Source organism: Dama dama, chromosome 23, assembly GCF_033118175.1.
Source record: "Dama dama isolate Ldn47 chromosome 23, ASM3311817v1, whole genome shotgun sequence".
Taxonomy (NCBI): Eukaryota; Metazoa; Chordata; class Mammalia; order Artiodactyla; family Cervidae; genus Dama; species Dama dama.
The window spans coordinates 71,937,479-71,950,944 of record NC_083703.1 but is presented as its reverse complement, the minus strand read 5'-3'; the positions used below and the strand labels follow the sequence as shown (position 1 = coordinate 71,950,944).

Here is a 13,466-nt window from a genome sequence, read left to right as displayed (position 1 = left end):
TTTCCCTCAGTGAACATTTTATTGAGGCAATAAAGCACAAAATAGGTTAACAAAGTGGGAGAAAGAAGATACCAAGAGAAAAGACGGTAACAACACAGGAGTGGAACGTTAAGTCACAGGGCAGGAAAGACTCGAACTGGCCATAAAGGCACTATGGCATGTTAACACACTATCAGGTAAAAGAACGGGGGATCCAGGTTATCACACTTCTATTCTGCTCTCTACCAGTTTAACACTCCCATCTAGCCACAGGTAAAAACGTGGCAAGTTGCAGAGACTCAGATTCTACTTAAGTTAGCAAGGAACTAAGCATTTTATTGGTCAACTCTAAGTGGGCCAGTGTTTATATATAAACAGTAGTTTAGCATGTCCAATGATGGGGGTCCACAGGCGTGGAATAGGAACTAGAGTTTTAATAAACTGGTCTTTGCTATTAAATCCTTATGGGTGCAGGCATTCACCTATACAATTACCCACCTGTGGGGGTGGCAGCTAACGAGGATAGAAAACCTGCCTATTACCATGTGATGTCATAAGACAGCCCAGTTGAAGGATGCTGCATACTTTTAGAAAGTCATATTGTATATTGTAGTATTCCCCCCTCCTTCACTTTAAAAGGCTGTGGTTTTAAAAGCTTTTGTTCTTTCCCTGAAAACAAGAGAACTTTGGTCAAAGCCAATTCTTAAAAGTAACTTGTCCTTAAACACATTTTGAAAGGCAGTGGAGACTTGCCTCTTTATGCAACAGTCGCAACTCTTTTTCTTTCAAACAGGCAGAACAATAAACTATAATTACAGATACCAGTTTTTTTCTCTCAAAATCCAAGGTCTACATGGGGAAACAAAAACAAACCATATTTCTTATGAATATCTAAAAAAATATCAAAAGCATTTAAGAAAATAATAAGGTCGTCAAAGAAGCATCAACCTTTTGGGGCACTATGTTCCTAAGATTAGACTCTTTAAGATTTCATAACAGGAAGCCCAGAAATTCTCAAAATGACGGTATCCATCACACTGTACCCTAACACTACCCAGCCCATGACATTTTATACACTGACAGCTCCTAGAAAGATGTTAAAGCTGAGCCAAACAACCTACAGCCCAATTTCAGACTAAGATTAATGAATGGTTTTTAAAATGAAATTACCTTAACGAACCTGAACAGAGAGATATAAGGTAATTCATTTCTCAAACTGCAATTTCGACTAACTAGGCTTACGGACATAAGGACTAATTGTAACCCAGTAACTCCTATGAATTTGCAGATTATAATCTGGTTTCCACAGTATTTATTACACTTTATGATGAAGTACTAGGGTTTAACCCATTTAAGTTTTTTCCAAGCCAACCACATTAAGTTCATAAGGATGATCTAACCAATTATCACAGAATCCCACTAGCTACAAAAGGATGACTGTTAGGCAGAATTTTGCTTTAAATGGTAATTGATTTACCAAATGATCTGTTAAGTGCCTGTTAATATTAAGGATTTTCCAGTAGAAAACACAGTATTTGCTTTTTCATTGTGAATAACATACTAAATTTCTGATCAAAGAAAGGTTACTTCTATTTTTACATAACAAACAGTAAAGATCACGGAACCTTACTCTTACAAAACACTAATTACAATGATCACTTTCAGAAAGTGGGATTACCAGGCTAGATGAGATCCCAAGTATTAGAACTACTTTTTTGAGTTCAACCAATTTTAGTTTAAAGAACATTTTAAAAAGCTATTAACTTAGGCAAAACTGTATAACAGGTCCACTACAAAATCTTTTATTTTTAACTTAAACCTCTTTAAGGGGCCAAAATGACTTTGGCAAATTTGATTAACAGCACAATAACATATCCAAACTTATTGCATCTGAGACTTGCCTTGTTTTACACTTAAGTAGAGTTTACATCGTTTCCACAGATAGATTATCAATATCTCGAGAAATTTATAAGAGTGACCTATTCAAGTAAGGCAATCATCTTGGTAGCAAACTTTTATTGAAATCTTACATAACTCAAGCTTTATAAAAAGCCAACATAATTGAAAATTGGGTTCTCCCTCTAAAGCCTTAAGTATTCAAAGCCTGAAACAGTTAATTTAAAATTAAGCAAACAAATATAACAATAACAAAACCCCTCCAGCAGATCCTGCTGAAATACTTAAAAAAAAAAAAATCTAAATGAGCTTAATCTTTACAAAAGTTATTTTAGCTCAAAAGCTATAAAATCAAAGTTATCTTAATTCTACAAAGAAGGGAGAGGATCTTTGACTTCATGCCATTTCTTTAGAACCTCATCTTTTTCATCAAATTTGGCTACAAATCCAATTTCTGTGTGCCCGTTTTGGGAGGTTTCTTCTTGCAGAAGAGGCCAAGTAGAAACATGAAAGAGTAACTGACTAAGCAAGTAGGAAAGTGTTCTGTAATAGTGTGCAAAGAATGGAGAGTTCTGGGTTAATCTCTGGAACTTGATCTGGATCGTGACCTTGACTTTGAACGAGATCTAGAATGGGATCTTGAAGCTCTTTTTGGTGCAGGGGACACAGAACGGGCCTTTGAGGGTGGAGCAGGTAGGGGTGAATTGGAACGGGATTGGCTCCTTGATCTAGATTTGGACTTTATATCACCTTTTCCATTTTCTTTGGGGGAACGAGATCGAGAACGAGACCTGCTTCGAGATTTCTCATACTCATCCTTCGATCTGCTCCGAGAGCGCGAACGGGAGCCCCGATCGGACTTGGGTTTAGATTTGCTTTTTGATCTAGATTTCCTGCCTTTGGAACGAGACCGTGACCGACCTTTGCTCCGAGACCTGGATCTAGACAAGAAAAGTCAGATTTTTTTTTTCAGTACCTTGCCAGAGCACACAAGCACTCTATAAACAAAATAAGTTATTCAAAAAAACACTCAAGAACACACTTACCGGGAGCGACTTTTTGAGATACTTCGAGATCTACTGCGGCTGCTCCTACGACTTCTAGATCGTGACCGTCTTCTAGATCGTGACCTGTAACAAGAAATGTGGTAAATACATTTTCATCTCAAGACACCACAACACGAATGAACAATTTATAGACAAGCCAAACATAAAACTCCTTAATTGCTCACTACAAATTAAATCTAGTATCAAAATATTTAAAAAAGAACTCAAAAAGGCCAATAACAAAAGAAACTAAAAGCTGACCTAATTTCAATTCAGCAGTAATTGAAATACTGCTGTTTGAATTTTCTTTTGTTTGTGGCAAATATTGTCTCCCCCCATATCCTTCAATAAATTACCTAGATCTGCTTCCAGAATAAGACCGCCTATGGCTTGTTCGTGGCTTATCTTCAATGAGTCTAATATTTCTCCCATTGATTTCTGTACCATCCAGTTTATCCAAAGCACGCTTCATGTCAGAGTAGGAGCGAAACTCAATGACACCTTCATTTGTGCGTTCTTTGTGAGCATCTGCATAGGTTACTTCACCTGCTTGTCTCATGAAATCCTAAAAGAGCAATATGACTAGTCATTCCCAGAAATCTAAAGAAAAAAGATTTGCTGTATTTGATTCTCAGATATAAAAGAATACAAAAACTTATCTTCTAAACATTAAGTCAAATCTTTTATCCCAAATTATAGCACTTACCTTTAAATCTTGCCAACTGCAACGACTAGAAAGATTTTCTACAATAAGTCTGAATTCTGTGCGTACAGGTGGCCCATATTTGTCTCTCCCAGAGGTTCTCCGACTGCTGTATCCACCTCCACCACCTTTATCATGTGAAGAGAAAAATTAGATGCTTTGCAATGATAGGCATGCATAAAGTTTTTGAAAGTTAGTACAAACATAACAACTTTTATTTACTGGAGTAGGACTTTGCTATTATACTGCTAAACCTTCGATACAGTTATGATTTGCCATAAATTAAATTAAGGGCAAGTCAAAACAGACTAAAACCAACTAAACTTCTCCTACATTCTGTTAGAGAGTGACTGCTCCTTTATTCAATTTACCTCGCTAAGTTTTATTTTACAGAACATTGTAAAATATAAAACTTAACTGATTACATGCATTTCTACATTTTACAAAAATGTTTACTAGTTACACTAAGTACTTACATCACAGTGTGAGGTTTTTGGTGGTGGTTTGGCCACAAAACACGCAAGGTAACAGTCACCTAGTTCAGATTAACCAGTTTTGTCTAACCCTTGGAATCCTCACCATCACCCTGCGTCTAATGGCAAAAGGCTGCTGTCGTCATGGCTTCCGGTAAGGTCAGCCAAAGGGTCATAGGGCAAGGGTCACACAATGTATGGAAAAGCCAAGGCCAATCAGGAAAGGCAGTCATCTTAGCCTCAGTGGACACAGCCTCAGCCCCATTGGTCACTTTCAAATTGAAACATCAAGGACTTGTTAAAAAGTTTGAATTCAACATGCAACAATTTCAACATCAAACATTTAACATAACCAACCCCCCCCCTCCTCCCAATAACATGCCCCAACTAGTGCATATACAGCATAAAGTTCATTTAGATCTCCTTTGTGGTGTAAAACCACCTTACTTATATTTTCTTTGGCCCCCGTCAATTTTCGTAAAGCTAAAACCTACACTTAAAACCCCACCTAATTCCCCGCCCCGCCCCCACCTCCACCCCAACCAGTCCCAAACTTCTACGCTAAGTCATTCACATTTCTAGCTAATGCACTGATAGGCAAGTTGAGGGCATACAACAAATACAGCCACCCCTCACTTCCTCCGTGGGTAGAGCCCACGACAGTGCTGACAGGGGCCCAACAAGTCACTCCCCCCCCCGACTTGGCAATTCCCGCCCCCAAACACCCAAACCCTGCCTAGGCAAAACCCACCACCCAGTCCCCGCGCTCCGGCGTCCCGTGTCTTCCCCGGGCAGGCGCGAAGGTAGCGAACCCCGGGAGCACCCGAGTCAAACGGCCGCGGCCACCTCGCCTGCCCGGCTGGGAGGCCCCACCCCGTCCCCCCTAAGCCTGCGCCCACCCCCCGGGGTCCCAAGGACGCGGAGCGCGCGGGGGTGGAACTCACTGCGGCTTCCGTAGCTGTAGCCGTCGCGATCCCGGCGCGGGCCGCGGGCGTGCTCCACGATCACGCGCTCGCCGCACAGCTCCTTGCCGTTCAGCTCGTAAACGGCGTCGTCGGCGTCGCGGGAGTCCTCGAACTCCACGAAGCCGTACCTGGGGGGCGGTGCGAGGGCCGGAGACCGACGGGCGTCGTTAGGTCGAGGGCGCGCACGCGCGCGCACCCGCCCCCGTCCCCGCGCGCTCTCGCGGCTCCGCGCCGCCGCCATCTTGGCGGCCCTGCCACGCGGCGCCGCGGCCTTGACCGTCTTCTCCCTCAGACGGACCCTGCCACCGCAGGCCCGGGGCGCTGCGGGCGGACGCGGGCTCCCGGGGCCCGACTCACCCATTTTTAAGGTCTATTTCGAGAAGGCGGCCATAGCCACTGAAAAAGCGCTGGATGTCCTTCTCCCTGACGTTGTAGCTCAGGCGTCCTATGTAGACGCGCGGCATGTCCGCAGCGGGCAAGGGGCCCGAGGGCTGGCGGTCGAATGGCGGACCGCACGGCAGTAGCCGCGGTGCGGGTGCGGTGACGGCGAGAGCCCGGACACGCACCTCACACCACAGCGGCGGCCGAGTCCAGCCACACAATGGTGCGCGCGCGCCTGGGCTACGCTATAAGGGCGGGCGGTAGGGGGCGGTGCCCTGCGTGTGACGTCAGCGCGCTGCACGTACTCTCCCGCTCTGGAGCGCGGAGCGCGGCGCTCGAGGGTGACTTGCTGTTCCTCAGCCCGCCAAGTTTCGGGGAAGTGAGGCTTTACCCGCTCACCGAGTTTTTTCCCACACATCTTTGTTAGCGTCACATTCTGTCTCCAGCCAAGGACTTGTTTTCTAGTTTGTGCTTAAAAAAAAAACAACCCACAAACTTTCTCCATGCTAGCTCTTCTGGACGGGCGCTCGGGAGGCCATCCCGGAGAATCCCCTTATTTCATTGGTTCTGAAGGTTGTCATAATAGGCCTCCACGATCTCTGATTGGTCCCTCCAAACGAGGCTCGAATTTTCTTCGCGGATCATTGGGCTCACGCTCCGCTTGTGTGGAAGGCACCTAGTTAGTGGGTTAAGTGCCCTTTTCCACAGCATACAAAGTTTATGTTCCGAGGCCGTGTGGACCCGCACCGGGGTTCACAGCCCTGCTGGCTTCTGTCCTTCGTGCCCCCACAGCCGCCATTGCGGTCTCACTTCACTGCCTCCCAGTAGGTCCAACTGTCCTTCCAGGAGTCTTCTGAAGCACTGACACCTGGAGACCTGCAGATTGAAGTATACATGGCAATCCCACGATCAATGTGCGTCCTAAGTTGCTTAAGTCGTGTCCGACTCTGTGCGACCCCATGGACTGTAGCCTGTCAGGCTCCTCGGTCCATGGGATTCTCCAGGCAGGAATACTGGAGAGGTTTGCCATGCCCTCCTCCAGGGGATCTTCCCGACCCAGGGATGGAACCCGCGTCTTCTGCGGTTCCTGCCTTGGCAGGCGGGTTCTCTACCACTAGCACCACCTGGGAAGCCCACTTGCTGTAGGTACTGACACAGGGAGCAGGGCCAAGACCTCTGGCCCAACAAAGTTGAGCAAGCCCTGACAGCCCTCCCACAGAGGTACGCTCATTTCCTTCCCTCAGTGGAGCGTCCGTTGTCCCAACGTGATCCCTCCCCGCCCCCACCCGTTGGTTTGAAGGGTGTCTTATCTATGTGGCAGAAACGCACATTTTGGAGTTTACCACTAGAAATACTATTTAAACCCCAGAGGAGTAAGTTTAAGTGGAGATCAGAAGACCCTGTAGTTCTCTGAAACTTAAGTGCAGGAAAAGATGCTGGTAAGAAGTGACTAGAAAAGTGGGAAGAAGGGTCGGAGGGCAAGGTGTAACGCAAGCTGAGGGGAAAGGGCATCATGGGGTTAATACTGGCTGTTAGGGTATCTTCGTGTATTCCAGCGGGGCAGCCTTGATCTACAGTTTCTGGTTTAAAGACAATGATTTTTCCCTCCCCCTCCCCTCATGGGGGCATTTGGCAAAGTCTGAGAGTCTGTCGGTTGTCACGGCTGGGGGAGGGGGAGTGTTAATAACTGGCATCTGGTGGTAGAGGCTACACTGTGCTTAAAGTTAGAAAAATAAAATATATAGGTGGATCGTAAAAATTGTGTGTGTGTTTGTGGAATATAGTAATTGGGGAAAGGAGAATTAACGGGATAACTTTTTTCACTCACTGAATTGTCAGTATTTTGAAGTTTGTTGAAATTCATTGTTGTCTGGGAATCCCCTGGAGGTCGAGTGGTTAGGACTCCACACTTTCACTGCCTTCGGGCCCAGGTTCAATCCCTGGTCCGGGAACTAATATCCCATAAGCTGTCCAAAAGTTTATTATTGGCAAGAGGCGACACCCCACTCTGAACTAAGATGCATATGGGAAGTAGGGTGTCACCTCCTCTCTCCTTGCAGTTCATTTGTGCAGAGAAAGATGCAGCTGACATGTCCTCCTCTCCCTCACCTCTTTTTCTCCAGAGCCCAGGGGCTACTCTTTTTTTTTTTTGGCCACAGTGGGACCTGGAGGATCTTAGTTCCCTAACCAGGTGATGATCTTGGTGAGGCAGCAGTGAGCGATGGCATGAAATGAGATCTTAATTCCCTGCCCAGGAGTTGAACCTGGGTAGCTGGGATGAAAACCAGAAATCCTAGCCACCAAATCAGTGAGGGCTAGGGGCTAGAAGCTATTTCCCCCCTGGATCTTTGCCCCAGTAAAAAATGCATTTATCACCCAGAGGCAGAAACTGTAAATGCAGGTACAAAGTTTATTATTAGAGACAAGGCACAATGAGTGGGAGAGGACGTAGGAAAAAGGTTTGTTTAGTTAAGACAGAAGCAAGGCAGAGATGCACACCTGGACAGAAAGGTGTGGGTGTCCTCCCTAGTGAGGAGGAGTGCAGTAAAAAGGCAGTTAAGACATTTACATAGGGCAGTTTTTCTGGGCCTTTCTCTTGCTTCAGGCCAATTACCGGTTTCTTTTTCCACACCTGACCTACCCTGGGACTCTCCCTTGAGTGCATACACACCCGTCAACCAACATGAATCTCGGAAGTAAAGGCTTCTGGAAGGTTGGTCTGACATTATCTCCTGACTTTTGACTCACAAGGAGCCTTTCTGTGCTGTGTAGTGTCTCCCTTGTCCCAAAAGAAGGGGAGACGGGAGACCTGTTAATCCTTTTTTAAAAAAATTTATTTATTTTTCAGTTTTTGGCTGTGCTGGATCTTTGTTCCTGAGCAGGCTTTTCTATAGCTGTGGCAAACGGAGGCTACTCTATTTGTGGTACACAGGCTTCTCATTGCAGTGGCTTCTCTTGACACATGGGCTCAGTTGCTCCCCAGCATGTGGGATCTTCCCAGATCACGGATCAAACCCCTGTCTCCCGCGTTGACAGGTGGGTTCTTTACTACCAGCCACCAGGGAAGCCTGATCGTTAATCCTTTACTCAAACAGGATCTTGCCCTTCTTTGTCCTTGCCATGACTATTACCATAAGGTGTTGACAAGAGACAAGCACTGGCTATTTACCCTGTTTCTGTTGTTACTTCCATTTCGAGGGCAAACAGGGAGGCTGGTTGTAAATGGCAGGCTGATTGTTAAGGCTCCTCCTTAACTGGAGCCCACCTAGCTCTTGTCTGATTGTTTTTTCATTGACTCAGTGAGTTGGGGGTGGGGGGGTGGTGAGCCCAAAGGCGTTCTCACTTCTGGCGTCAAGGGACAGTGCCAGGTGGGGAGTTTGGGGCAGTACACCTGTCAAACGGTAATGCAGGTTCCTAAGGTGAGCTTAGGGAGAACAGAAAGCTGTGGAACAGAAGAAGGGCTAAAGCTCGCTTGATCTTGATTTTCAGTATGAACACAGACTGTGAAAAGGGGGCCTCACCATCCTTCTAACTTTTGAGGTTTTAAGCAGGAAGTGTCAGAAAAGTTACCACAGTGATAACTGGCTTGTGGCAGCCAAGTGTTCATAACGACGTTGCATTTTGATCCTTCAATGTCAGCTCTTCCTATCATTGTGAAGCTGAATTCACCAAGCGATGAATTGTTCACCCACTAATAAGGAATGTGAGCTCTTGTCTCAGGAAAGGCTGTTGTAGTATCTTGCCTGAAGCCCATGTCTTCCTGCCCTATAAAATGTAAATAGGAGGCCAGCTGTAAATGTCTACAATATGGAGCCCATCTATCTCCTACATAACAGGGATTGATTGCCCCTTGCAATGGAAACACAGAGTCCTAACCACTGGACCATCAGGGAATTCCTTCCCAGTGGTTACTCTTAACGAAAAATTTAAATTGCCTAAGAGGAAATGGTCTCAAATATCATTATTGAAGGGAGTGTTGGGCCAGCAGCATTCTGTGGAGTCTTGCTGATAATCTAACTTACTTCTGTTGATATTTTGAAAGAACAACTCAAAGGAGAAATGATGGATGTACAGCATTTGGCAGTGTCTGAAGTGTCTATAATCATGGTGGCAGATAAAGATCACTGCTCACTTAAAAGTTGTGGAGTGTCTGTCAGCAAGAGAGGGAATCTGTCAGCAAGAGAGGGTGAAAGGAGCCACAACCTGATCCAGAAGAGAGTTAATAACTTCAAATCCATGATTGTTGTTGTTCAGTCATCAAGTCATGTCCCACTCTTCATGACCCCGTGGACTACAGCACGCCAGGCTTCTCTGTCCATCACCAACTCCAGGATTTTGCCCAAGTTCATGTCCATTGAATTGGTGATGCCATGCAATCATCTCACCCTCTGTCACCCTCTTCTCCTTCTGCCTTCAATCTTTCCTAGGATCAGGGTCTTTTCCAATGAGTCAGCTGTTCACATCAGGTGGCCAAAGTATTGGAGCTTCAACTACAGCATCAGTCCTTCCAAAGTGTATTCAGGGTTGATTTCCTTTAGGATTGACTGCTTTGATCTCCCTGCTGTCCAGGGGACTCTCAAGAGTCTTCTCCAACACCACAATTTGAAAGCATCAATTTTTTGGTGCTCTGCCTTCTTTACGGTCCAGCTCTCACATCTGTACATGACTGCTGGAAAGGCCATGGTGCTTTGGTCACTAACTTGTGTCTGTCTCTTGCCACCCCATGGACTGTAGCCTGCCAGGCTCCTCTGTCCATTGAGTATTCCTGGCAAGCATACTGTAGTGGGTTGCCATTTCCTTCTCCCTACCCAGGGATTGAACCCAGATCTCCTGCATTGCAGGCAGACTCTTTACCGACTGAGCTACAAGGGAAGTTGGATGGAAAGACCATAGGATTGACTATATGGAACTTTGTCGGCAAAGTGGTATCTTTGCTTTTTAACACACTGTCTAGGTTTGTCATAGCTTTTCTGCCAACAACCAGTGGTCTTCTAATTTCATGGCTGCAGTCACCATCCACAGTGATTACGGAAATTGTAAAGTACAATCTGGAGTAGGGCATAGTTGTTGTGGTTTTAAATCCAATAGGAATTCTTAACATACTTAGCTGGAAATCAAAAGTATTTCCCAAGCATCCATGTGATTCAAAGTGATATAAGCTGGTTTCTGACAGGTTTTGCTGTCTTTTGTTTGAAAATTTTATATACCAGAGGCTGTACTTTTGAATGGATTTTGACAACCCAAGAGGGTGAAGTGGAGTGTCTGTGGCAAACTATGGCCCCAGGCGCAAGCAGGCCTGCCTTTGAGTTTTGTAAATGAAGTTCTTTTGAAACACAGCAACATCCACTTACCTATTGTCTGCTCTTAAGTCACAACAGAGATTCAATAGCAGAGACTGCCCAGAAAGCCTACTTGCTGGTTCTTCACGGAAAGTCTGCTTACCTCTGACCCAAGTTAGGTATTTGTAAAGATGCCTCAGTGCTATATATGAACATACATGTCTATAAGGGTTGGGTTTGTAGTTGTCTTTGGTCATTCTCAGAGGTGGGTCCTACCCAATCTTTTCCCTCCTAATGCTCTCCTAACATTCCTTACTCCTCCTCCCACTTGGTTCTTCCTGTGCCTTGAATGTGCCAAGTACCCAGCCACCGCATGGGCCTTTGCATTGACCATCTCCCAGAGTTTGGAGCTCTCTTTTCTGATGGTTCCCTCACTTTCTGTGTCTGCTCAAAATCACTGTGTCACTTCTCTAGCCACTCATTTTATTTTTTCCCAGTTTTATTGAGACAGTATTGACATATAACTTGTAAGTTTAAAATGTGCAGTGTGATGATTTGATACATGTATATATTGCAAAATAATTACCACAATAAGGTTAGTTAACACCCTTCACCTCCATTCCCCTCACATAATAACCATTTTTGGAATGTGTGTGTGGTGATAATTTTTAAGATCTACTCTCTTGACAACTTTCAAGTTGTTAACACAGTATTATTAATCTAGTCACCATGTTGTATATGAGATTCCCTAGAGCTTATTCATCTTACAGCTGGGAGTTTGTACCTTTTGACCTACATCTTCCAATTTCTCCCACTTCCCAGCCCCAGGCAACCACTCTTCACTCCTGATTTTATGAGTTCCACTTTTTTGGATTCTGTGTGTAAGAGCATTTGTCTTTCTCTATCTCACATTTCACTTAGTATAGTGCCCTCAAGGTCCACTGACGTTGTAACAAAGGCAGGGCTTTCTTCTTTTTTATGGCTGAATAACCTTTCACTGTGTGTATATCATATATATATATATATATATATATATATATATATATCATATCCCCCACATGGTTTTTATCCATTCCCTTGTTGACATACATTTAAGTTTCCATGTGTCAGCTACTGTGAATAATGCTGCAGTGAACATGTGAGTACAGATATCCTTTGAGATAGCTTTCTCTTTTCTTTTGGATATACTGTATACCTTGAAGTGGAATTGCTGGATTATACAAGAGCAATATTTTTAATATTTTGAAGAACCTCTACATTGTTTTCCATAGTGGCTGCACCAATTTACACTCCCGCCAACAGTGCACAAGGGTTCCCTTTTCCCCACATCTTCACTTATTGATCACAGCCATTTGAACAGGTGTGGTGAGCTGCAGTCCATGGGGTCGCAAAGTGAGACACGACTTAGTGACCGAACAGCAGTTTTAACAGATGTGAGGTGATGCTGTGATCACCCACTTTACAATAGCATCCCGGGACTTCCCTGCTTGTCCAGTGGTTAAGAATCGCCTCCGAAATGCAGGGGACATGGATTGGAGCCCTGGTGAGGGGAACTGATATCCCCCCTGCTGGGAACTAACTGATTCCACGTGCCACAGAGCAACTAAGCCCCAGGGCCACAACTAGAGAGTCCATGAAAGAAAAAGAAAGTGAAGTTGCTCAGTCATGTCCGACTCTTTGCAACCCAATGGACTGTAGTCTACCAGGTTCCTCCGTCCATGGGATTTTCCAGGCAAGAACACTGGAGTGGGTTGCCATTTCCTTCTCCAGGAGATCTTCCCAACCCAGGGATATGAACCCTGGTCTTCTGGATTGTAAGCAGACGCTTTACCGTCTGAGGTACAAGGGAAGTCCAGAGAGTGCATGAACTGATAAACAAAAGATCCTGCATGACACAATGAAGATCCTGGTGCCACAACTAAGACCCAACATAGCCAAATAGATGGGTAAATAAGTATATATATATAAAAAACAGCATCCCTTCCTGCACACTATATTTTCTTACCTTCTTTTATTTTTCTTTATTAAACTTCCCCAGGTGGCTCAGTGGTAAAGAATCCGCCTGCAAGGCAGGAGACTCGAGTTCGATCCCTGGTTTGGAAAGATGCCCTGGAGAAGGAAATGGCAACCCCCTCCAGTATTCTTGCCTGGGAAAATCTCATGGACAGAGGAGCCTAGTGGGCTACAGTCTGTGGAGTCGCAAAGAATTGGACATGAGTTAGCGACTCAACAACAATATAAAACTTTCACCATGTGACATGTGTTTACTCTCTCCCCACCCCGACTAGAGCATATGTGTCATTAGAGTGAGAATGGTGTCTGTCTCTTCACTGCTATATCCCCAGCATAAAGGAAAGTGCCAGGCCCACAGTAAGAGCTTAGTCTGGTCATTGTTCAGAGCCTGTGAAGTGAGGCTCTTCATTCAGCAGACACCTATGCTCCGAAGGGCTCATCAGGACATCCTGGTGGGATGGCATTTTCCTCCTCCTGGCTCGTGCTCACCCACTCATGCTGCCCAGACACTCACTCTCATCTGAGGGTAAGAGGTGTGTTGTCCTTCACGTTCAGTCACTGAATCGTGTCCGAACTCTTTGTGACCCCACGGACTACAGCACACCAGGCTCCTCTGTCCTCTACTGTCTCTCAGAGTTTGCTGAAATTCATGCCCATTGAGTCGATGATGCTATCTAACCATCTCATCCTCTGCCGCCCACTTCTCCTTTTGCCTTCAATCTTTCCCAGCA

The 13,466-nt window shown here is 45.2% G+C and overlaps 1 protein-coding gene across 1 annotated transcript; it reads right to left on the bottom strand.

The window, feature by feature from the left end:
* Nucleotides 1-5,677, bottom strand: SRSF6 (serine and arginine rich splicing factor 6). Its single transcript, XM_061127309.1, has 6 exons — nucleotides 5,420-5,677; nucleotides 5,042-5,190; nucleotides 3,628-3,752; nucleotides 3,278-3,486; nucleotides 2,922-3,005; nucleotides 1-2,816 (listed from the first exon to the last, which is right to left on the bottom strand). The coding sequence occupies exons 1-6, from the start codon at nucleotides 5,524-5,526 to the stop codon at nucleotides 2,453-2,455; spliced, it is 1,038 nt and encodes a 345-aa protein (XP_060983292.1). The 5' UTR covers nucleotides 5,527-5,677; the 3' UTR covers nucleotides 1-2,452.
* Nucleotides 5,678-13,466: the final 7,789 nt, after the last annotated feature.